The 26,719-nt window shown below is 41.3% G+C and overlaps 1 protein-coding gene across 4 annotated transcripts in view; it reads left to right on the top strand.

The window, feature by feature from the left end:
- BABAM2 (BRISC and BRCA1 A complex member 2) overlaps nucleotides 1–26,719 on the top strand; it is a 397,415-nt gene that overhangs the window by 204,060 nt on the left and 166,636 nt on the right. For all 4 annotated transcript variants that reach the window (XM_053201072.1, XM_015064178.3, XM_053201074.1 and 1 more), the window contains one exon: nucleotides 12,908–13,017. In XM_053201072.1, coding sequence (XP_053057047.1) covers nucleotides 12,908–13,017 — 110 coding nt within the window. The remainder of the gene's footprint in view (nucleotides 1–12,907; nucleotides 13,018–26,719) is intronic.

Raw genomic sequence — 26,719 nt, 5'->3', positions numbered from 1 at the left:
CACCAAACTGTAAATGTTCGTTAATTGGTCTGTCGTAAACCTGTTATTAGTTTAGAAATTAAAGAATATTCCTCACTAACTCAAGTCAATGATAAAGGCTAACTCAATTTAGAGTTCCTGTAAATCTGGTCATCAGCACTTCTATAATTAGTAAAGTTCTTACAAAGCCACCTACTCAATAGTTATGCTAAATCCAACATTTATAGTTTTACATTTTGGGAACTTTTAATATAACATATTCTTCCTCATAGGAATCTTTCCACTCTTCGTAACTCCCTCCTCTTTGGGATCTTACAGTTCCTTTTTAGTTCACACAAGCTTCATTTAGTAAGTGACAAAGAGTTTTCAAAGCAAATTTGGATATAGCAGAATGACGGAGTGAAAAAAGGCATGATGCACAAATCAGCAGTCATGGGTTTTGGTTTCAGCCCTGTGACTAATTAGCTCTGCACATTAGACAAATCACTTCCCTTATCTCAGTTTCTCCATTTGTAAATCTGTGAGGTGTGGGTGTTGAAATCAAAGGTTACATTTTTAATATGTTGGAAACATTGTTACAAATGCAGTCTTCCTCCCACTGCCCAGTATACAAAACAGAGAATTAGTAGCTGCTCTTCAGACAGAGAGTCTTAAGGTACACACGATCTCTAGTTCTTCCTAGAACACAGAGTAACGACCACTGGAAGGTATCTCTAAGGGGCTTTTTACCTTTAATGTTTTCTGATTTGTTTACCGTCCACCCATCTCATCATACCTAAGCGCATTTCGCCATAATCATTGCCCCAAAGGGACCAGGCTCAGCAGTGCCGGCTCTCTCCTGCATGTGTGGCCAGTATGGATGTGGCCAGTTAGAAGAATGTTTGTACTTTTCAGCTTCCTCTATCATTCATTGTTCCATTTAGCCCTGGGTTTTTGGAATATGTCTAGATGCTTTTTTTAAGTCCTAAACTTCGTCTGAGAGACCTTCCATTCTCCTTGTCCAGCGGAAACATCACAGGGTGTGCTCTCCTCCTGCTCAATCACAGGATGGCTCTCTCTGCATTGCTTTTCTGTTCTTCCTTCATCTTCTGATGCATTTTCTTTTCCTTAAGTGCCACTTCCCTTAGCCAGTGCTTCTTAAACTCAAACTGCATAGAAATCACCTAGGACTTTAAGTGTCTCCTAGGTGAAGCTGATGTCCTTGGCCTGAGTGGCAAGGCTCCCTTCATTCAGGCTTCAGCTGCCTGCTGTTCACAAATGTTATGCCTCATCTGCATGTCCGGTGTGGTACTGGCCCTCCGTCCCTATGCATTTTGAACTAGGTAGTTGGAAATACGGGAGAGGGAGAACTGTCTTTGTTGAAAAACATCCAAAGCTGCAGGCTGGGAAAGTTACCACTGAGCCACTTTTAGAAGTTTTGCCTTTTTCCTGTTGGTGTACCCATTACTTTCCTGCTTTCCCTCTCTCCTCTCTTGTAAAAGCCTAATGCCAGGAAGGATGGAGTCATTCTTGATACATAGAAACAACTGATGAGTTTTTCTGCCTTTCCTTATAGGGCTTTTGAGGATTAGTCACACACTACCTTATAGGCTCTCTTATTGAAGAAGAAGAAAAAAACTTTTCTTACCTTTGTGTGTTTACATCTGCCTCTTTGAGTGGAGGACTGATTCTTGCAATTCCCCCCCGCCCCCATTGTGTTTACCAAAGTGTCTTGCACATGCTAAGTACATCACAAATGAGTATTGGCTTAGTGACAGCACACAGTATATTGTTTGGAAATTTATTAGAAATGCCAAAAGTATTTTTCTTGCCTTCTCTGTTCTGTAGAGTTTGATCTCTCTGCTTAGTTTTTTGAACTTGAATTTCCCTCTTATTCCTGAGGTGATCCTGAACTCAGCAGTTAATGGCTCATTCTGCCCAAACGTACTTCCACTGATGAATATTGGAAAGTCAAGTTAATAATTATCTACATAGGCTTTTTGACTAGGGAAATCTACTTGGGAACCCATGTTTGGATCAGTGGCACGCATACGTAGTTACTCTTTCATATATGTATTCATTTGTTCATCAGATATTTATTGGGTGCCTGTTTTTGTGGTATGCACTGTACTAGGCACTGGGAATACAAAAAGGAATGGCACAGTCATTGCTCTTAAAGAACTCAATCAGTTAAATAACAGCACATATGTATATAACTTTAAAATACAAAAGAAACAGCAGAATGTTACCATATAAAGGGGGTAGCTTAAAGACCTGTAGGATTTCAGAGGAGAATCCATTACATCGGAGGGTGGGATTAAGGACATCTCAGGGCAGGATATGGCATTCCAATGGGACTTTAAGGAATAGGTAGAGTTGGAAAAGTTGGGAGTTAGAAAAAGGCATCCAGGATCAAGAGGCAGAGTAGAGACAGGATGGAGAGACAGGATGGAGTATGGGCACCCGCTGCAGTTAGGGTGTATCAGCAGGGATGGGGGAAGAGAGCTTGGAGGGGCTTGAATGCCAGGCCACTGTAGACATGAGCCAGCTTTGGAGGCTGGGAGAAGGTGCACTATTTACTCTGCTTCTCAGAGCTCTGCTACCTCCCTGAACCTTTCCTCTGGCCAGTTCTAGAGGGGTAGGGCTCCACACTTTTCCCAAGTGTTTTACAGAGCTCCTCTGCCCTTTAGATTCTGTGGATAACACCAATATGCCCATCAGAAGATCTCTGATTACTTGGTCAGTAGGCTCCATTCTCTGTTTTAACACCTGTGGTTTGTGATTGTCTTCAGTTAATGAGGGTGTGGTGCCAGGTGGCTGAAAGAACTTGGAAGTAACCACTTGCCTAGTTGCCATGGGCACCAGGCAGTTTGAGCCAAGTGACTTGCTGGGTGGGTGGGTGCAAAGGTGTTATGCACGTCTAGGGTGTCTTTTCCTTCTGTCTCGTATGTAGAACCACCTGGGAGGAATCTCTAAACCCTATAACTCAAAGCAACTTGGAGAGGAAGGGGGAGGGCGTAGCTTGAATAGTAGGAAGAATAGCATGGTAATGGTAACGGTAATGGAAATGACATCAGGCCAAGAGTCTGGAAGGAGTAAGGAAAGTGCAAGTAACATTTATTGAGCACCTTCCTCACGCCTCTGTCTGTGCGTGGCACTTCCACATATACTTGCCAAAGCTGTGCAAACCTGTTGCTCTCCATAATGCCTACATTTAGCATATCGTACGGAGAAAACAAAAACATGTAAACTCATTGCAAAAAAATTTTTATTTCTGTCGCTAAAAACAGTCACCATTTTTATGTAGTTCAGTTGCCTGCCACACTTGCAAAGCGTTCCATGTATTCAAATGGCAGGCCGCTGTGGATTTTCCGCCTTTAGAATTGGCACGTCCAGTACCTTCTGTTCACTGGTGAGGTCCAGGGGTCTGTAGAGCAGGGAGTGCATGACCCAGGATGGGTTAACGGGACTGTTTCAAGTCCACCAGGATGGGAAGTGTTAAATCCGGAGAAGTAGCCTCACTGCAACCAGAGCCTGGTGTGGCTGGCAGACTGCTCTAGCAGAGCTGTCTTCCGGCATGTATGGAGGCATGCCACTCAGCTTTGTCCTAAGAGGCTTTGTCCTAAGAGTCTTTGTCCTAAAGGGGTTCTGATTAGGGCCTGGCATTCCAAGGTATGTAACAAGCATTCCAATAAGCCAGGGATGAGAGTCTCCTTTTAGCACTTAATTCTGTAGCTATTGATTTGCCCGTGGTTATCATCTATATTAGCTTCATAATTGACAAGAGAAAATGTTAGTTATAAGTCAAGGAAAGCCACTTCAAACCAGCTTAAGGAGATCAGGCAATTTTGTTAGCTTTCCAAAGCTGGAAGAAAGTTGAGTAGCCAAAGCACAGTAGAGCAGGACACAGCTGGACCAAGAGCCTGGGACCTAGGGGTGTGAATACCATGCCAGGACTCTCTTGTCATTCGTCCCTACTTCTTTCCACACGTTGGCTTTTTTCTCTCACACTGCAGCCTCGCCTCGTCCGCGTACGGGGAACATGACTGCTGACAGCTTCTTTTGCCTCTGCAGAGGGACTGGCCTGCATTTGGCTCCCAAGTTCACAATTTTTAAAAAATTTTTATTTATTTATTTTTGAGAGAGAGAGAGAGACCGAGAGAGAAAGAAAGAAAGTGAACTCAGGGGGGTGGCAGAGAGAGGGAGAGAATCCCAATGCAGGGCTTGATTCCGTGAACCGTGGGATCATGACCTGAGCCTAAATCAAGAGTCAGATGCTTAACCGACTGAGCCATGCAGGTGTCCCCCAGGCTTACAACTCTGGAGACAAGAACCAGCCCCTCCCTGGACCCATCAGCTGTTCCAGGGGGTAGGAACAGGCTGCTTGGTCAGGAACACTAAGGGTTGGTTCTAGAAGAGAGAGGGTCTTCCCAGGAGAAGAGACGGTGCCAGGCAAGCATTATCGTGGATGTCCGCTGTATCAGCTACCACTTTAAATCTGTGCTTCTCTCTCTTAGAAAGAGCTATGTAGAGGCACCTGGGTGGCTCAGTCAGATGAGCGTCCGACTTCAGCTCAGGTCATGATCTTGTGGTCTGTGAGTTCGAGCCCCACGTTGGGCTCTGTGCTGACAGCTCAGAGCCCGGAGCCTGCTTCGGATTCTGTGTCTCCCTCTCTCTCTGCCCCTCCCCTGCTCATGATCTGTCTGTGTCAAAAATAAAGAAACATTAAAAAAAATTAAAAAAAAGAAAGAGCTATGTAACCTATGTAAAAGCTGTATCAACCTTTTCCTTAAGGTATGGAGACATACAGGGGATGTGGTGTTCATATTTGTTCCACACGTGCTTTAGTAAAACTCACTATTATTTTTAACTTGTTTTCTTGGGCTCTTGGATAAAAGTCTGGCACAAGGTTTATATCAGCAGGTGTGTGCAAAATCACAACTCAGGGGATGTTTGAATATGTGGTTCAGTATGATTTGTAAAATAGTTGCAAAAATGGATGTTTATTTAAATGAGCTCAGCTTCTTATTGGGCTCATTAAGAATACAGTAGTGAGGACAACAGAGGAAATCCCATACTCCAGATTCTTTCTCTGAAAATGTTGGTGGGGAGAGAAGGAGGCGGAAGCAAGGAAACATCGGTTGCTTCAAGTGAGGACCCTGGCTGTCCTGCAGAGGCTCTCCTCCACCTCTGTGGCCTATTCTGGAGAAAAGGCTTTATTTCACACACCTTTTAGAGTGACACTGTGGCTATTCAGAGAAAGTTGGTGGATCTCAAGGCTGTATCTGTTAGGTATAGTAACTGATGGGATGGTACTTGACCAGTGAAATCTTGATCATTATTCTTTTAAAAGAGTCAGGACTTTTTTCTCCCAAAGTTTATTTGTACAACATGTGTTTCAACTTAGCTTTATAAACAGAAGCTATAACCAACATATTAAGGGTAAGTACAGCTTTGCAAGCAGATTCCTGCATAAATGAGAGCAGTGAAATGGTCTTTGTTTATGAAAATAATAAGCAAGATATAAATTAAAAAAAAAAACCCTAACCCCATACTGTATCATGACATCTAGTAGTAATGAACTCAAGATGTCACTTTTAGAAAACATGGGTAGGTGACAGCAGCTCTGTCCTGGTGTCCTGGGCTCACCCTCTACAGGCTGGCTATTTCCAGAACATTGCAGTTTTCCTTTCCTGACCTGACAATCAGCTCTTCCTATTTTCACCGAGTATAGTTAGTTAATCATAGAATGTGCCCAACCGTACATAATTGAAGGAAGGTTGATATTGTGGCCTAGAAATCCACAGGCCTCATCCGTGTTCTTAGAGAAGGCATCCTTCCTTCTTAACTGGGTCTGTGTAAAGATGTCAAATGAATACATTTTATTTGGCATAGTGACCTTTATAGCTTTTAGTTTTTATCCTCTTAAGGATTTTAATGTCTTGCTCCATAGTTTTTAAAAGTAAACATTAAAACACATAAAGCATATACTCCTTAAATTCTTTAAATGTTTGTTTATTTATTTTGAAAGAGGGAGAGAGTGCATGAGCAGGGAAGGGGCAGAGAGAAGGAATGAGAGAATCCTCGCTGTCAGTGCAGAGCCTGATGTGGGGCTCGATCCCGTGAACCGTGAGATCATGACCTGAGCTGAAATCAAGAGTGGGACACTTAACCAGCTGAGCCACCCAGGTGCCCCTTTCTTAGTTTGTTTTGAATACCCATTATGTGCCTGGTGTAGGTGGGGTAGTCTATTTGGGTAAAAAAGGCATAATGGTTCCTTGAGATGCTCATGGTCTTTTGGAACATACAGGATTTAGACACTAAATAGAGAACAAGTGTTTAGTGGATCTCTGATATCTTTTCTGCATATAGATTTTCAAGTTTTTCATACCTTTCTCTGGGCATTGATACGAGTCCATTCTTTGTGCCCAGCAACATGCCAGGGGGTGTAGCACTGTGATTAAGAGTCCAGGTTTTAAGTCAATAAACACGGGTTCAAAACTCATCTTCTCCATTTAATCTTCCTCAGTCCCAGTTTCTTTATTTGCAAATATATAGTAATAGTACCTACCTTTCAAGGTTGGTATGATGATTATGTGAGGTCATGCATATAAAGTACTAAACAAAATGAGTAATCAATGAATGAATATCAGGTCTTAATATTATGCATAATAGGAAGTAGGAGATCTCTACCCTGCCCTCAGGAAATTCACAATCTATTTGCAATATAAACTACATATGGCTTAAATCACATGGGAAGTTCATGAAGCAACCTGGTGAAATTGCCAAGGGCAGACATAGATTACATTGCTGTTGAAAGGATTCTTAATGGAGCAAGTGAATTTACAATGAGAGTTAAATTAAAACTGTGTCAGTTAAAAGGAGAGAAAGCTTTTCCATAAAGGAATGGCTAATGTCAAAGTGTCAGTCAAGATCTGGTAAAATAGGAGTGCCTGGGCGGCTCAGTCAGTTAAGCAGCCAACTCTTGATTTTGGCTCAGGTCACCATCTCACCGTTTGTTAAGTTCGAGCCCCACGATGGGCTCCATGCTGACTGCATGGAGCCTGCTTGGGATTCTCTCTGCCCCTCTCCTGCTTGCGTGTGTGCGTGCTCTCTCTGTCTCTCAAAATGAATAAATAAACATTAAAAAAAAAGGTTTAATTAAAGATCTGGCAAAATATATGGGAAGTGGCCCAGTTTGACTGGACTATGCAGGGAGAGTCTTTTTACTCCCATTTCCATTTGGAGAAACCAAATCAGAAATAACTCTCTTAAGTGCTACCTTCATCGGAGATATCAAAATATCAAGGGAGTTTTTAGCCAGGAACTCAGTATTTGGTGGAGATAGGCTGTAACGAGGCTCTCAGAACCTCTACCTGGGTTCTGCACCCCCGCCATCTGGAAAGGAGGAGGCTCAGGCTCGGGAGATACACGAAAGGCAAAAGGGGCAGACATGGCCCCGCGTCTTCCTCTTCCTCATCTATTTGGCTTGGCTTCCTCACTCTGGTAACACTAAGACTCTGCTTGGGATTCTCTCTCTTCCCCTCACTTTCTGCCTCTCCCCTGGTTGTGCTCTCTGTCTCTCTCTCTCTCAAAAAGAAATAAGCTGAAAAGAAATAAACTGAACTCAAAATGGTTCTTATCTGGGTTTTGACTTGCTGTATAATGGCTTATTTATAGTCCTTATGACTGCAAACTGGTTTTGCTAGTAATAGTTACAGCTTTGCTTTATGCCTTTTTGAATTGAGAAATGCAGTGGCTTTTTTTACAGTCTTCCTATGTGACGTATAGTTTATAGTATTTATTGTTCGGCTAATGTCTATCAGCAATAGTTAATTGGTAGTTTGTACCTATACTGACCTTCAACATACAGGGGCTTGTTTCATGGCTGCTAGATTCACTTGGAAATTAGTGCATCAAAGGGGTACCGCATAATGACAAATTGTGCTTGTGTTTACTTTCATTTCCAAGGTGAATTGTTTTTTTTTTTCTTCCCCCTTCTGATATTTGCAAAGAGCCCCAGTTGAGAACAGTTATGTGAATAAATCATCATGACCTAAACAAAATGTTAACTCTTATTAGTAGGTGCATCTTTTGCTTATGTATGGTTCAGATTTGAGTTTTCTTTACCAAAATCTTAAGTAGTCATAGATTTACGGAAAAGTGAGATAAATATTGAGAGTCTAACTAAAAGTACTTTCTATTTAACTCCGTCATTTACTTATTCATCCTTATAGTCTTTCCTGCATTAACTCAGTTTTTTTTCTAACCAGTGTGCCATGTATGTGCAGTTTCCGACATCGGGTATATAAAAACAAATAGGAAGAGCTCCCAGCCTGCGAGGAACTCACTACCTAGTGAATATTCACTATAAGCCATAAGAACCCCTTTCTGTTCTATAGCCAAATGTTGAGCCAAATCTATTGCTAAATCTCAGCAAAATAGCATGGCCATTATTGCCTCGCCATATGTATGTCAGCGCCTGACACGCTTTTATAAAAGGTAGGAGGCAATTCTCTTTTTTGCTTCAGCAGATTTGACATCTTTCCCCCCATTTTAGCCTGCTGCAGATTCAGATGGTACAGATAGAAAGCCCTGAAAGTGTATACTTGTGCATTTTTAAATGTCCCCTACTACACTCTAACCTCCCCCTGCTTTCCAAATGTTGCCATTAGTGGTTACAATAATCATCTGTAATGTTAGCTTCTAAGAACCACAGTACAAGAGCTTCTTTTCTAATTCCCCAGATGGGAAGGAACACATGTACAAGCCTGTTAGAGTTGCAGAAACTAGAAACAGTACTGTGTGGATTTGTATTTTTGGAACTCTTTGGGCTTATTTAAGCACTCCAAGTCAAACTTAGATATCCATTAGGAATCAAATACCAATTCAGGGGAAACTCATGTGGCACACCAAGGCAAGTAAATTATATTAAAAGTAGTCCATAAAAGGAACTCCTGGAAACAACTATTTTCCTATTCAGACTACAGTTTCATGTACTGCTTGCAGGATGCCAGATGATAAATGTTGATTATATAAACCGGGGTCATTCCATTTGTTTAGAGGACTGTCTCTGAGCATTTTTGTTTTTTGCTTAAATAGAGCAGTGAAATGAGAAGTTAGAGAGTAGGAAAGAGAAATAATTATAAATTATCCATAGGTGTATGGAGTGAAGCTGCTAATTAAAAAGGGTTTCAGTTGTCCCTAGTTTTTTGCAGTGTCTTGTTTTGTTTTGTTTTGTTTTTTAACCAGGTTTTGTGACTTGTAGTTAGAGCCTTGACCTTTAACAGGGAAATGCAGTCACTGAGGGAAGATATCTGACAATCAATGTTAGTTCTTTTTTTATCATCTTACTTTGAGGTGAACAATCTAACTCTAAAGAGAACTACTCGTATACTTAGATCATAAAATGAATGTCTCTCTGAATGTGAATTTTTTCAGCTTCAACTTTAGTTTTAGATATTTTATGAGTTTTAGGGTTGTATTATATAATTACATAGTTTCTGTTTGTTGCGACTGTATTTTTTAAAATTTCCATCCTCATTTTACAGAAAGGAATATTCAAGGTTGAATACTTTATCATCTGTAAAAGAGTAAGTAATGATAGATAATTTCAGATTCCCAATCTTGGTTTTCCTTTTGAAACCACCAGTTCTAGGGACCTCGGTATATTATGGGGGACAGGAGCAGGGAGTCAGTACTGAGTTTCCAGATATCACTGGTGAAACGTTTGTAAAGCTGGTTCCTGAAAACCGCTAGGTGTGGAGAATAAAGGTTAGAAGTTAATATTAATTTGTTTACTGCTGTACTCATTTAGCAAACATCGAGCGATTTCTATGTTCTAGGCACTGTGCTAAGGTCCTCCTCTTACATACTTCCTAAGTCATACTACCTAAAACTACATTCCAGAGGTATTACAAATCTACATGTAAAAATACAATGTTAGATGAAATGCTAGGGAAATAGTTATATAACCTCAGAGTTACTGACCAGATTTAACTCTGTTCAAAGGTCAGTTTTCTCAGGGGCGCCTGTGTGGCTTAGTCAGTTAAGCATCTGACTTCAGCTCAGGTCACAATCTCACAGTCCGTGAGTTTGAGCCCTGTGTCGGGCTCGTGCTGACAGCTTGGAGCCTGGAACCTGCTTCAGATTCTGTGTCTCCCCCTCTCTCTCTGCCCCTGCCCCACTCATGTTGTCTCTCTCTGTCTCAAAAATAATAAACATTAAAGAAAAAAATTTTAAAAAAAGAAAGCTATATTTTCTGTGCTGTTGTGAGTCCCTAGACAAAGTAAAATGTCAAAAGCTGGGCTGAGAGAAAATATTTATAACACATGTGATAGACAAGGGTTAACGAACCTAACAGACACCAATAACAAGAAAAGTCCAAGAGTCTTTAAGCAAAATGGGCAAAGGATTTGATCAGAAAAGTTACAGAAGAAATGACCAGTAAGCAAGTAAAAAGTTGCTCATCTTTAGTCATTGAATCTCAGCTGAGCTACCATTTTCTGGCAGTCAGACCGCCAACATTAAATTGAAGAGTGACAACAGCTAGTATTATCAGGTTATTCAGGATGAGCAGAAACAGGTTCTCTCTCTCATGCTGATGCAAATTCCTGGTCCAAATGTAAATTGCTGTACAGTTTTTAGAAAAATAACCCTACACTGTTAAAGTGTAAAATGTTCATAACCTTTGATCCAACAAGCTCGGTTTTAGTTCTTAATTCAGAAATATATGTCCCACTGGAAAAGAATATACATATCTTTATCTGAGGATATTTATTGTAACACTGTCAAATGGCTAAGAAGTACAGACAACCTGAATGTCTGTTGCTAGGGGAATGGTTAAAAAAAAAAAGAACGAAATCCATGCCATGGAATATTATGTGGCTATTTGGGAAGCAGTTGGTAGAGTGATAGGTGTAATACAATTCCATTAAGGGAAACAAAACAGAAGGTTAAAGAGCTATTTATTTGCACGTGTATGTATGTGTGTATGTTTTTGTGTGCCTAGAAAAAGCTGTTTGAGGCCACATACACAGCTAGTATCGGTCACCTTTAAAAGGGAGGGTAGAAGAGCTTTCTTCTTTCTAAACTTCTGTATGGCTTGACTTGTTACAACAAGCCTAAATTTTGTAATGTAAAACCAAAAAACAACTGGGAAGTAAAAGAGGAAAAAAAAAAAAAGAAGAATGAAAAGGGAGGGGGGCGTGTCACAGAGATAGAAAATCAGGAGAGCATAGTTTCTTACAAGTAAGAAACTGAATATTTCCAGAGGAAAAGACATCATCCATGTCAAATACTATTTGGAGATCAAGTAAGATAAGGACAGAGAAGCATTTGCTGTGTTTCGTGGATGCCTTGGTGGGGGCAGTCTTGATGGGCTGGGGGGTGGGGGGAGGTCAGAAGGTTAATCTCATGTGCTAAGGGATGAGTGGGAGGGAAGGGAGTAGAGACCAGGAGTGCAGACCATTCCTTCAAGCAGTCTGTGATGGAGAGGAGAGAGGAGAGAATGCAAGGGGTTGTGTAGAGACCAGCACGGTTCTTTTCTTTCTTTTTTAAAATTCTTATTCTAAATGGGAGAGACTTCTGGTTCTTGTCCCTTTGTATCCCTGCCACACGTGCATACTGTAGGCACAATAAAAGGCAGAGCAAGGATGATGTCAGAGCTGAGCTGGCTGGGTGAGATGACCAGCTCCCCACGATGCAGGAAAGGAAGGGGTAAGGTTAGTTTAGGACCGAAGGAAGGACATCATATCTGAGGTTCTCAATGCTCATGGGCAGTAATTCTTGAAGTCTAGATTGGGACCCTCCTAGGATGGCTGCTGAGCCCTCCAGAGGACCTTGAACCAATCCAGAAATACAGGCCAGTTCTTACCAGTCCTTATGGGTGAAAGATGTGTAATCCTATTAAGTTTTTAAAAAATTTGTATTTGACTTAGAGCCAATACCAACCAAAAGTAAAATTGTCAAGGGTTACTAAAATCTGATATTCACAAAGTAAAACCAGCATGCTACTAGAGTTTATTCTAATTCAGTAGTTTATTCAGAAGTCTGGCAAACACTTGGTGCCTGGCAATAATCGCAAATATGTAAAACCCACAGTTTTGAGTCAGGACACTTCATCAGTGTTGGATTGAGTTGGTTATGACATTCAATTATCACTATTCTTGCTTTTTGATTATAAATTACAGGAAGTTTAGCTTTATCATTATCAGTTTTGTTTATTGTGGATTGTTAACCTCTCAGTGTTTCTTGGTGCATATTTGGATCAACAGTGTTTTTGTCTTATATTATTCTTATAACCAGGCTTTTAAAATATGCAAGTCTCGTAGTTCATGTATGAATCATCCATAATCGTTTTGCAAAGGAGATGCGTATGTAACCCCCTGCCATTTGCTTGTATGGTGGCACAGTTCATAGTGATGTGTTTCTTGGGAACTTTTGCTATTTAAATAACTTACGACATACTACCAAGGTATATACAATAAAATTACTGGGCATTTTAAGATTTTGTTGTGGTCTTATGATATAAATCATGTTCATAACTCCTGTTTTTCCTATAAAAAGAAAATTACAAGCCATCTACGTGTATTGTAGGAATTATGAGCTGTTACACATATTTTTAGCAAACTGTTTACTATGACTTTTTAGCTATGTTTTTGACTAATTCTTGGTTATCACCAGATTCACTTTTCCCCTCTTGGAATGTGGGAACAAATGAGAAGGTGGGAGTCTTTTCCTCACCATGGTGGGCTTTGATCAGAAAGGCTGAGAGCCATCACTCTAGGGGAGTGACTGGCACATGGTGAAGGATGTACAAAACTGCTTAATCCGAATCCAGGTAACCCACACGCTGTGGCCTCAATGCCAGTGGACTGTGAGCTCAGCACCAGGAAGATGTTCCAAGAGTAGGCACTGATGACATCGTGTTTTTCACTCCCTACTCAAGGATGTAAACGAAGACCCTGGAGAAGATGTGGCCCTCCTTTCTGTCAGTTTTGAGGACACTGAAGCCACTCAGGTGTATCCCAAGCTGTACTTGTCACCCCGAATTGAACAGTAAGTATCAATGTCATTAATTTTCTGCAGCCTGGTGTTTCTCCCTGTTAGCCAAACATGTCTCGCTAATTCTTTTGCCCCTTTGGAACTCTTAAAATGATTTCTCTTTACTGACTTCTGTTTCCTTAAACATGACTCGTATCAGGAGGTTAGATTGCAGAGTAAATGTGGTCAGTATCTGCCACTGCAATCTTTGGATGAGTCTTAGTTGTGCAACTTGTGATATGAATACTGTACCTTTGTAGAGAGAGATGAGTAGGCAGACTGAATCCGAAATTGCGACTCCTTCCAAATGTTCCCTGGGTACATATGCTTATAGCTTAAAGAGGACTACTGAACAGCATCCTATCCAGTTTCTTACGTTTTTGTAACTAATATAGTTATTGGTAAAAATGTAACTCGTCTCCTGAAAATATTAAGCAAAAACATATTCAGAAGTTAATAAAGGTAATACTAAAAGCAGATAGCTTAAGAAGATGACACGTTTGAATTACTTTTCTGTGTCTAAATAGCGCTGTGTCATTTTACACAACTTTCAGGCTCTGTGGTACAAGTAGTTCGATAGCACATTTGTGTTTTAACTAAGTAACTTTACTCGTCGGGAATGAATTTTACAAGGACTGGCCTCACAATGTGCTTATTGTTGGCTCACATGCTTCAGAAGCTTATTCTACTTCAAAGGAAGCTGAGGCTCATTGAAAATAGATTGTAAGCAGATTTGGTTGGAAACTTCTGACAGGATAGATTTCTCATCAGCAGAGAGAGTTTTTAACAGACTCTGATTGAAATGTATTATTAAAAGTCAGTCAGGGTTGGCAGATTTCTGTCTGTGAGATGTGGTCGCCATCCAGCATTCATATACTGAGTCATTTTTACCCCTCTGGCCCTCGTTGCTCTACTTCATGAATCATGGCCATCCTATCTTACACACTGACACAAGATACAGGTGTTTCTACTCAAATACGGATGACTGTGAGCATCAGGCATGCTCTCATTTATTTGTATACCACTGAGAGCACCTAAGACAGGATTTTACAGTAGCAGGTGTTCACTGAATGTTTTAACTTGTAATCGAAAATACTAACCCACGTTGGTAAGAGGCCAAAGAATGTTGGAGGCAGTACAGTGAACTGCCAATAGGCAAAAGGGCTCTCGAGTCAAGCATACCTGCTTTAAACCCAGGTCCTGCCCCTTACCAGTTGGCAGAATATTTCGCACCTTTGAACTTGCCTCAGTATAGGGATGGCGATACCTATTTCAGAGTGATATTTTGAGGATTATATTAAGCACTGTTCTTAAGGCATTAATTGCAGTGCCTGGCACTATAGCAAGTGGGAGCTATTAATGTTATTATGATTATCAATACAGTTCACAAGAGAAGAATGAGTGAGTGAGAGTGCGTGATTAGGACAAGTTGGGGCCGAAAAGGAGAGGATGGGTAATAAATGAGCAGATACCGGCTATAAAGTAGTCACTCTGTATGTACATGCTGAGTTAAATTCAGAAGGTATTTTGGTGATGAGAAAAGAGAGATCTCAATGAAACAATCGCAAGATGTAGGTAATAAGAATCTATCAGTTAAGCTGCAGACAGGAATTTGCCAGCTCAGAAGAATGATTTTCCCAACACCTACATTACTTTTCTTTTAAGTTACTGTACCTGTTTGCAAATAAACTTGCTAATAAAATATTTCTCCCTCTAAAATCTAAGATATGATGTGATGAATTATCAGTGAAGGTTATATTTTAAAAGTTAATTCCTCTAAAATCTAGCTTTCTGCATGTGTGAGTGGGGGAGGGGCAGAGACAGAGGGGGAGAGAGAGAGAGAGAGAGAGAGAGAGAGAGAGAGAGAGAGAGAGAGAATCCCAAGGAGGCTCTGCACCATCAGTGCACAGCCCGATGTGGGCTCGAACTCACAGAACTGTGAGATCATGACATCAGCCGAAATCGAGAGTCAGACGCTCAACTGACTGAGCCACCCAGGTGCCCCTCACTTGAACTTCTCTTAGCTTACTGTGCACTCCCGGCCATGTGCCTTTGCTAAAGCTATTACCTCCATGTACAGTGTCTTCTCTAACACCCTTTTTCTGTTGAAATAGACCTCTCCAAATGCCGTCTGTACCATTTTTCCTGAGCACCATTGGGCTGCCTTCTCTGGCCATTCCCTGAACTCTTAGAATACTGAATTTATACCCATTAGAATATGCTCAACACAGATTTAGTTAGTGATGTGTATTTGTTTTCCCATCTTTTGCTAAACTGCAAGTTACTCAAGGGCAGGAACAAGTCTTTTCGTTTCATTAATGGTTTTACAGAAAGGTGGCACATGGGGAACAGTAGCCTGGTTGGCAGTATTTTAAAGGCTCAACATGTAATTCTTACAAGAAAAATGGAAAATGCTACACTGAGAGCTCTTACATTTTTTTCCAGTTGATACAGATTAACTTAGTAGAACTGCCTTCGTAATACCATTGAAAACTGCCAAAAGTTCTGACATCCTTGAGTAGAAGTTTTAAAAATGAGTTTTTTAGAAAAAGGTTAAAATGGAAAGTGGTCAAATTGTGGTATGACTTTCTGAGGGCTTCCATAGTTACTTAAAGTTTTTAATATCTTTGGTTAACTCTTGCAGAGTTGAGAGTACACATAGAACAGAAGTGGTGTCATTTCAGTAAGGCCAGCATCGTAGGATAGATTTTAAGAACTGAACGAGGAGAGGTTGGTACTGGTCTTTGATACTGTGTGAAGCTCTCGTTAGTTTTCCATGGTTCGTACCATCCTGTCAACTCTGAGCCGTCCAAACATTAAGTATGGCCTCGGACTTGGAGAGTGCTCTCAGGAGTCATGAGGAAAGCATCCCGTGTGGACCCGCCCAGAACCGGTGCCAGACGCTCGCCCTGAGCTGAGGTTTGTTACTCCTTTTGGCTGCTGCTATGGTTCTTTCTAGGAAGTCCCAAGCCCCATGCAGTGCATGTGACAGACACGGATCTGGGCAGGACCAGTGGCCTGGTCCACATTAGGTAAAAATTGGCAAGAAGAGACTTGTATTCTTACCACTCTGTGGGCCTGGAAAGATACGTTGAGCCTGGGACATAGTGCCTTTCAGTCTGGCTGATGTCCCTCTGCCCCTGCATGCAATGGGCAGGGACACTGTGCTTACACTGACTAGTCTTAGAAAAGGGAAAGGCCTCTATGGGTCTTGTCTTCATATGTGCGAAAAGGGATCAGTTTGCTGTACCCTAAAGATTTCTAGGGACATGGTTCCCAAATGTCCCCACATTAGACAATCCCCACAAAAGGGAACATCTGTCAGAGACATCGGGTGGAAAACTTCCTGAGTGTATTATAATTAATGAGGCTCTGAAATGCAATCCCGCTTCAGAAGCCTGTCTTTTTGCCCAAGGCCTGGAAGAGCGGTCTGGTGTTTCTGGCAGCACTGGAACATGACTGCACGCCTTTATGGTGTTTAGATGTATGTTGTTTCCTGATCTCCCACCGCGCACGTATATGTTGTTTCCTGATCTCCCACCGCGCACGTATATGGCTTGCAAAAGTAAACCTTCCGAGAACTTCGTGTTCTTCTTGCACACGGGACATTTATGAAATACGCATATTTCAGGCTCTCTATCTATACATTTGTTTTCCCAGGAACCCAGACCAACCAGTTAAATGAGACCCTAAGTACTGTTCCTTAAACAAAACAGAACAAAAAAGCTAGTGGTCAGTTATGCAAGGTAGACTTTGGTTGAAGATGAAGAGAGGGGAAGGAACGTGCTTTCTAAACCAGTTGCCTTTTTTTCCTGGCAGAAAAGCTGGACGTGTGAAGTTACATCCTCAGAGCTGGCACCAGTCTGTTCCACCTTTCCCTCCTCCTCACGCTGCCGGCTCCCAGCAGCGACAGCAAGGGTTAAACGGGCGGCAGAGGCTGCCCGATTCTCTTTGCCGAAAGGTGTGGGCCCATTTTTTGGCTTGAGCCAGTTGGTGGGAGTGGTTTGAAGAAAACCAGCTTGTCACTCCCTGTGCTGTTCCCACTCGGTGCATAAAAAGAGGATTTCAGCCCCTGAGGCAGACCAGGTGGCATCTTTCACAAGTACAGAATTTGTTTTTAGAACTTTTTGTTGTTAAGTTACAGTCCGCCTTAGAAGTAAGTACTCAAAGCTTACCAGCCCACAAACACTCCCCATTAGGGAGGCCTGTGTGCCTGCAAGGATCCACGCATTGATTCTTTCAGGCCGCAAAAGCACGGTGAGGACTTGACCAGGCGTAAGGCCCTTGGCTGGGTGCTTCAGAGGATACCAAGATAAGTGAGATGTGGCTCGTCCCTTCGTTTGCTCACAGATTATAAGGGAAATAAGAACAAATACGGCAAGTTCCAGCATGTGTTTTAGTAGAAAAGGCACGATGCAGTTTGGCATCAGAAGCTCTCGGTTCCTCTACTTACGAGCTGGTGGCCTGGCTCAAGATACTTAGCCTTTTTGAGCCTCACTCATTTCCTCCTCTGCAAAGGCAGGTAACTCCTAACTTTCTGTTTCGTCTCCTCCAAGGGGGCGTGTATGAAAGCAGCTCCCGTAGTGTTGGCACATGGGGGGTGCCCAGGTCATGCTGCTGGAATGTCTAAATACCAGAAATAGACTTTTTAAGTACTGTGAGAGTCCAAGGCGGGAGGAGGGCACATTTCCATTGGACTTGGTGGAGAGGGGACTTTGTGGAAGATTTTGGGAAGCCTGGCTCTTCTGACGTAATATGGCTTTTCTAGAGGTTAAACACATGCTACTGTAACAATAATAAAAATGTATTTGTTTAGTACTTTAAAATGTTTAAACCACTTTCACTGTACCATCCCATCAGATCCTGATGATAATATTGCTAACGTGTTCTAGAATACATCTCTTTTCCTCTATATTATATTCCTCCATATCCCGTGATTTCATCCCCAGAGCCTTACCTCTCTGTGGATGTTCCCCTAAGTCCCCATTTCTTTCTTTCTTTTTTTTTTTAAAGTTTACTTATTTTAAGAGAGAGTGTGCGCGCAAGCTGGCGAGGAGTAGAGAGAGAGAGGGAGAGAGAGAATCCCGAGCAGGATCCGCACTGCCAGTGCAGAGCCCAACGTGGGGCTCAATCCCATGCACCGTGAGATCATGGCCTGAGCCGAGATCAAGAGTTGGATGCTTAACCACCTGAGCCACCCGGACTCCCCTCAGTCCCCATTTCTAATCCCAGCTCTTCTCCCTGTTTGCAGATTTGCCTTCCCAGCCACTTGATAGACATATCTGTCTGTGTGTTCAGTTGACTCTGAAATTGGAAGTGTCTGCAGCCAGACTCCTCATTCCTCCAGTGAACTCAGGTTCCTTCCTCACAGCCCTGCTTCTGTTCAGAACATTCTGTTTCTGAGGTGCCCAGATGCTGCATCTGAAAGGCATCAGCCAACCCCTGTTTTGTACTGGAAATCCTCTCTCCGTTGTATCTGTCCTTCTTGTCATTCCTACTGGCGTTTCCTAGTTCAGTCCTTCAGTTGCTATGTCTCCTGATGGCCTTTTAACCTTTCTTCCTATGTTAGTTTATCCAGCACAGAGCTGTCACTGTCTTCCTGAAGAAAGTTCTGATAATGTAATGTTCTTTCCTTGCTCATCACCATCAGTGGCCCCTGTCACCAACTGAATTAAGTACACATCTCTCAATTTGACATCCAAAGCATTTTCTGTTGTCATCCCAGCTGACCTTTCTGCCCCAATCTGGGTTCTGTATGTATCCTATTGTTCAAGCCAAACCGTTTTCTGGGATTTCCTGTGGACACACCTTATTTCACTTCCATACCTTTGCTTGGGCTGCTTCTTCTATGAGATCATTGAATTCTATTTCCTCTCCTGTAGAATCTGTCACAGTTTTGTCTATCGTCATATATCTTCTCAGTCCCGAAAGTCACCACCACCTGCCTCCCCAGCAAGACTGCACTTTTCCTTCTTATGTTTTTGCCTCTGTTGTTATATTGTTGCCCTGGACTGTAAACTCCTTAAGGCTGCGTCTCTGCTTCCATCCGTTGAGGGCTGGTGAGCCACAGCCCATGTTCTGCCAAGCTCACCCTGCCCTCAGGCCATGCCAGAGCTCAGCCACAGTTCCCTCTGACTGGACTCCCTGGTGGATCAGAAGGCTTTGAACTTGTTGGATCCCTGTGCTACAGATGCGAGTGGTCTCCTAAGGCCATGTGTCTTCTGGCCCAGCCAGCAGGCTTGTTTCCCTTATGGACCCCTGTTTCCTAGAGGTGGAGCTTTATTTCGTAGGAGTGGCTTAACAGCTGAGTCCTGAAGGTGGTAAATGTGTTTTTGATCTTATGTGCCCTGTCATCTACTCCTGTTGTGGCCTTTCCAGCCTCCTTTTTCCCTGCCTTTACCCCACAGTGAGCCTGGCCACAGACATGGTCATTTGGAACATTTGGATAGCTTGGAATCCACAAAGGCTGGGCTAAACTGAAACTTGGCTAAAGGGCCTAGGGAAAGGGTAGGGAAGAGCTGAAAATTACACTACTACTACTTAGAATTATGGGTGACATTTAATGAAATTATGGATTAAATTCAGATAAATCAGGGGGGCCTGGGTGGCTCAGTCGGTTGAGCATCTGACTTTAGATCGGGTTGTGATCTTGCGGTTCGTGGTTTTGGGCCCCACGTCAGGCTCTGTGCTGACGGCTCAGAGCCTGGGGCCTGCTTTGGATTCTGTGTCTCCCTCTCTCTCTCTCTGCCCCTCCCCTGCGTGCGCTCTGTCTCTCTCTATCTCTCAAAAATAAATAAACGTTAAAAAAAAAACGTTTTTTTTAACGTTTATTTATTTTTGAGACAGAGAGACAGAGCATGAACGGGGGAGGGTCAGAGAGAGGGAGACACAGAATCTGAAACAGGCTCCGGGCTCTGAGCCATCAGCCCAGAGCCTGACGTGGGGCTCGAACTCACGGACCGTGAGATCGTGACCTGAGCTGAAATCGGACGCTTAACCGACTGAGCCACCCAGGCACCCCAAACATTAAAAAATTTTTTAAAAATTCAGATAAATCAGATAAAGTTTTTAGAGCAATGAGCAAATTCAATAATTTGTGATTTTATTTAAATTAAATACTGAATTCAGTATCATAACAGGATGGAAAATTTTTGTTTTAGGTGCTCAAGAGATTTTTTTCTAGAATAATTAGAAGAATTGTGTAACTAAACACAGATTTGAAAGAAAAGATAGTTGCCTTTTTTTTTTTTTTTAAACCTGTATCAATTGTCTTAATAAATAAGACCCCAAATCTCTTCGGGTGATTTTGTGTCAGGATTTAAGTAATAGAACATCATAGTAAACATGGTTTAATTTAGCCTTACTCATGTTTACTTGAGTCACTGAGATAATCCTATAATAAATATTGTGCTTCTACAGTTTTTTTTTTTTCCTTTGATAAATATATAGTCCTGAGTATGCTAAGACAACCAGCTGTCAGGAGAAGATGTGTATTTGGTTTTAGTGGAACGAGCTATCTTAGCCTCTAGGGATTTGAGATGTTCGTTTTACTAGTCTGGGAGCAGGGCCAAAAGGGTTCTTCGTGACTTCGGCTGGAATTCTGAAAAGTAAGTTCAGCAAGTTTTCATTAGTGAGTTTGGCCCTTTGTTTTGCCTGTGCCTCCCAAAAGATCAAGAGCTCAGCCTGCACTTTGAAACATTACCAAAAAGAACCAGAACGGAATTTAGTTGGGGGAGAAAATCAATCAGCCCCCAAATAGCACATTTTTGGAAACATTCTGGTGTAGAACTCCCACCTCCCCAGCTGCCTGAGTTGGTGGTGTATCAATGTTTTTATCTAGCTTTCTTTTTAGGCAGAAAATATACATTTAGAAAGAAGATGTATATAATAAGTCTGTGATAAATCTCACTGGTACATGTTTCTTAAACTTGTTTGACCCTTAAGCTCTAGTCTTGGATTTATTTTGTGTCTGTGGGCAGTTCTGTGCCTTGTTTCTCTTAAGCACTATTCTCCTGACTACAGCATACTGATTAGCTTTCGACTGTAAGATATAATGTGTCTCCGTTTAAAAAAATCAACTTAGCACCTTTCTGCTAAACATCTCGAGGATTATGTGCAGTGTTTTTTCTGCAGTGAAGATGAGAAGTTCACGATTTTCAGTTTTACCCTATATTTCGGCAGCAAAGCTCTGTGCTATTTTATGCAGTGTTCATTTGTATTTATTCACAAGTAGGAAGATATTCCTCAATGGAAGGTCTGCAATGAAAGAGTGATAGTTAACACAAACATTAGGCTGTGTTATAGGTAGGAGCAGAGAAATTAGAAAATGGAAGAGAAGATGTCATAGAATGTTCCAGAACTGATGGAAGATACCAATCCTCAGATAGAGGAAATACAGCAAGTCTCAAACAGGCTAAATAAAAAGAAGTTGACACCTAGTCATATCATCTGAAACTGCAGAACACCAAAAATTAAAATATCCAAAGTTGACACATTATGTTTAAAGGAATAGTCGGTTGACACAGACCTCTTTGGAAATCTGATGAGAGCCATGGACCTTCCCCCAGAAAAATATACAGATTTAATATTTATAGAGGAAATTATAATCCAATACTACCCATCTCCCCTTCCCCTAAATCTACCGCTGCCTTGTGTTCTTTATTTTCATTAATTGTTTGACTAGCGTAGTGCCTCCTGGCCATGGAACCTAAGCATACTGTTTTTGACCTTCCTTTGACCATTGTTGCCCATACGTACACAACTGCTGGTTGATTTTGCCTGCATGGTGTCTCACATTCATCTGCTCACCCTTTCCCTACCCATGTTTCAAGCCTCTGTATTTTACCATTTGCCACATTAATCTTTTGAAAGCAGAGCCGGATCCATGTCAGTCCCTTGCTTAAACACTCTCAGTGTCACTTTTCAAGATGGGGAAGAAAACTGCATGTTATGCGGTCCTGTCGAAGAAGCCTCAGTGCTCAGCACACTCATAGCCACCTGTATACCATGTATCTAACAACTTTATCCAACATGTTTAAGCGTTTTATAGCAGGAGGACTCTAGGTTATCGCGTTGGTCACATTGTGAGATACGCTGCACTATATCTTGATCGTTTCAGTTTTCTATAAGGATTGACTGTGATTGTAGCTGTTCTTTGAATGATATTCCAGTAATATTCCACTGCATTTTCCTGTTCTTTACCTCTTGTGGTTTTTAGTAAACCTCTCCCTTTGAGATAACTTATCTGAGCTTCTGTTGTCTCTCAGCTGGACTATTGAAATACTCTTCTAACTGGTCTCCCACGCCCACTCTTTCCCCCACTCCTTAACTAGTTGACAAACTGCAGGCAGAGTGGGCTTTCTAAATAAGGCAGATCTCATCACTTGAAAAAAATTCATTCCCTTTGATCACCAACGATCACTTACCAGCTTTATCTCACTCAAGGCTTTTTCCTGTATCTCCCAGCATATATATGTATGTGTGTGTGTGTGTGTGTGTGTGTGTGTATTATAAAATCTATGTATATACATACATAAACATATGTATATAATACTACCCATTATAGTCTGTCATCAAGTTCTAGCATTTTTTCCTTCATACTGGCTTGAAGTCTGAACTCTTCTAAGTCTCTGTTTCCTCCTATCCTGTTATTTCAGTTTCCTTCCCCTTTAATCCTTATTTTTGTCAAACACTGGGTGGAGGTAGAAACAGATGTGTAAAAAAAGGTGGCCTTCGATGCTCTGGGGTAGTTCTTCCCATCTCTTTCAAGTATGAGGACCAGTTTTCAGTCAAAACCTTTTCTATGAGTGTGGAAGGAGGGCTTGACTACAAGGGGGCAGCACAAGGGGATTTTTTAGGATTATTTTAGAATGATGGAATTGTTCTGTATCATAGTTGTGGTGGTGGATACACAACTCTGCACATTTGTCAAAATTTAGAGAACGGTGCATTGTAAAGAGTACATTTTACCACGGTCAAAAAGTAAATTGAAAAACGTTTCACAGATCCGTACAGATAAAAAATAATACTTTTTAGTATTTCTTGTGAATTGATGATGAATTCAAATACCTCTTAAATGAACCTGCATTCTATTAATCACAAGAGCGTGTGCACATATTTGAAAAAATGGATACATATACATGCTTCTCTGTGCTGTAGGTATGTGTATGCATATATGTATACACACGTTCCTGTATCTGTTCTTATGTGTATGATATATTACACGCACAACATTTATTTGGTCTTCAGATGCTTGGTATCCAATAAATTAGGAAAGCTGTTATATCATAGTGTCCTGAAGACAGCAGATTGGGAACATTAGTAATAAGGGATGTTTAATAAATGACCATTTTCCCACAAATTCTGTTGTTTATATGTATTGATATTTGTTTAAAGAGCACATTTTAACTTCTTGCTCTCAAAATAGCTAACATAATTACTACGTTTGGAAGCAGTTTTTAACCTTATTGTTTTGTCTCATAGTGGAATGACGGATTCACCAAGAGCCTTGCCATTCTGGCTCTTCTCTGCCCAACACAAACACCTGGGTTTCTTAGTTTAGCTCACGGTGGGGACGGAGGAACTCCAGAGGAACAAGTCTCCAGGGTATTGAAACCAACACTTGGGAGCTCTCCTCTTGTGCTTGGGCCTTGGCCTGTGTGCAGCTCCCATGGCTCACAGCGCTTCTTTTTCTAGGGCTCCCAGCTCTCAGCTGTTCCATGTTTTTCTCAGACCAGTATGCTAGCTACACAGTGATCTCTGAATTGGTCCATTACATTCAAATAACATCTTCCACTTAGTGTTCAGAGCAGTGTGTGGATGTAGATAGGGAAATAGGGCAGTTGGGTTATAAAAGAAATCATCTTGCCTCATTTTCTTCTTAAAAAAGTGTACGGTTTGTTACGTCCACAACATAACAAAGGGTACTTATTTAGTCCCGAAAGTAATAGCTTGGTTCTTGGCTACAAGTGTTTGGTGTAAGTAGGTAATGACTAAGGCTCTTAATGTATAAAATTCACATATAAAGTGGAACCCCTTATACTGTTGTTGGAGGAAAGGTCCAACAGCAATGATGTTGTCAGATTTTACTGTGTGAAGTTGTATTAAAGAGCATGTAATTTGATCCTGGTATGTCTGATTTTGATTCTCATAATATAGGGCTCATAATTATGTTGGAGTTTTTCTGTACTTGTTAAAATTCAGACATGCTGTCTTTCGCTAATGACTTTAATGAATGGAGAAGCCTTTAGTTTAAAACAAAACAAATGATGAGTTAACATAATATTGTAAATAGGACCATAACAGGGAATGAACATCCTGTCTATGAACATTATCTTTTACAGACAGCTTCAACAAAATAGGGGCCATTCTTGAAAAAGACTAAAATCTGCTACCTTGCCAGATTTTAGCTAAACCAAACCATTAATTTGAAGAAGTTATGCATCAGTGGAAAACTTACTTTACTGACAGCCTTTCTCTCTTTTTTTCCTACATGCGAAGAACTTTCCCCTCCTACTTTTTAATCCCTCCCTTCCCTACTCCACCCCAACCTTTAAAAAGTATGATGTAAGATTGGGTTGTTTTGTGCCAAGTTTTCATCCTGGAACAGATTTTTATTGCCATGTTTCTCTGAGAAGAGGAGTTTATGACCAAATGGTGATAACAGTTCCGTGTTTTCATTGCCTCCTCTGACCTAGTACTATTTTCCCAGTTTTGTTGGAGTTTAACGTGATCAATCCAATATGTGTGTTAAAGCCAAAGGAAATTATTTTGAAAGCTTTTAAATTTTCATTAACTATAATATCATATATGATTCTCTGGAAAAAAAACATATTATGGAGCATATGATTATTTTTAAATTTTAGATTTTTCTGTTAATACCATAAGGAAACCCTTCAAAATATTTGTTTGTGGATATTATTTGTTTTGGTGACTGATCTTTATTATTCCACTCTGTTAGGGGTATTGACCAGTGGCTGTTCATTTACTCTTGGAATACTCTTCCTCAAAAACACAGATAAACTTGTGCCTGTTTGGTTCTGGTCAGTGGAGAATTTAACTTTGGGAGTCCAAATAGTAGAAACGACTGAAATTGTCCTCACTAGGGATATGACTTGAAATGCTTTGGCATAGAATGAAGCTATAAAGAAGTAGATAGATTTCTCTGTTCTCCACGGAAAGGTTTCTGAGTTGAAGAAAAGGGGTAAATATCAGAAAGATGAGCAGAAGTCTACATTTTTATGTTAAAATAAAAAGCTAGGCCTCAACCCTATAGGATATATTTTCTACAGGAGAGAGAGAGAGAGAGAGAGAGAGAGAGAGAGAGAGAGAGAGAAAGAGAGAGAGAGAGAGAGCGCGCGCGCGCGCTGGGTACTAGCAATAGCAAACACTTGATGAGCACTTAAGTCACATGTTTTAAGTACACTCTACCCATTAACTCATTCGGTCCTCACAACAACCCTTTGATCGAAATTGGTTACTACTGTTGTCCCTATTTTATAGATGATGAGGCTGAAATTCAGAGAGGGCCAGAAACTTGCCTGAGTCACTTCCCCAGTGAGTGGTGGCACCGCCATTTGCATCTGGGTGGTTTGACTCCAACAAGATTTAGGGTAGAGATCAAAGGGAACTTTAGCTTCCTGGTAGTGTTTTAATTTTTTTCAGGGTGAATTTAGGCATTTTAATTATGAAATTAAAATTCATAAAAAAATTGAAAAGAATCTGATTGGAAATAAATATCCTGGAGATTTGATGACCTACATACTTTTCGGTGGAACCTGTGTTCTGTGTGTGATAAATGCTATTATTCGTGGGGCTTCTGAACATGTGGTGATTGTCTGATACTATGCTGTAATCCCTCTCATCTACTACAGGGTCTCCCAGCTTTGGCACTGTTGACATTTTGAGCTGGATGGTTCTTTTCTGTAGGGGACTTTCCTGTTCAACATATTTAGCAGCATCCCTGACCTCTACACACAAGATGTCAGTAGTATCCACCAACCCCCCCCCCCCCCCCCATCTTGACAGCCAACAATGTCTGTAGTGTCCCCTGGAGAAAAGGTGGCGGGGGATACAAGATCATCCCCAGTTGAGAACCACCTGTCTACTATCAGTGCCCTTCAGGAACCTTCCAGGAGTCTATTTGTACCCGTGCTGCTAAGCTTTAGTAATACCTTTCTTTCATATCGTCAAACTGTTTTCCTTTAGTGTGTGTAATGATTGTCATACCAAGGTCATGCAGAACAATTAGAAGTTGAAATAATGGACCCTTCAGTACTGTTCATATTACCCTATTCCTGCCTTACCCCTAAACTCGTAGCCTCTAGTCTTTCCATATGTCCTGTGTGATGTACAGCCAGCTGACTTTTAGAGTCTCTCCAATTCACTGTCTGCCTCCTATCCTCCCTTAATCTCAGGAAGGAAGGCCACAGCTCTCCACTTGGTACCATATTTAAGGTGTGTTTTTCCACTTGTATCTTTGATTTTTTCCCCTCCTTTCCATTCCACAGATGAGTATTTCCTAGTCAAGTTCTCGGTTTTCTCACAGACTTTGGTGACAGAGCACTTCTGCATGTTTACACTTTTGGGCTGGTTTTTATAACCTTATTGGAAGGGTCACTCAGCATCTTAGTTCTAAAGGACAAATATATCTCAAAGATCAACAGGACACAAAGCTCAATTCTGCCTTTTGCCCAAATTCCCAACATTCGGGAGATAA

Source organism: Acinonyx jubatus, chromosome A3 (genome assembly GCF_027475565.1).
Source record: "Acinonyx jubatus isolate Ajub_Pintada_27869175 chromosome A3, VMU_Ajub_asm_v1.0, whole genome shotgun sequence".
Lineage (NCBI taxonomy): Eukaryota > Metazoa > Chordata > Mammalia > Carnivora > Felidae > Acinonyx > Acinonyx jubatus.
This window is presented reverse-complemented; position numbering and strand designations above follow the sequence as displayed.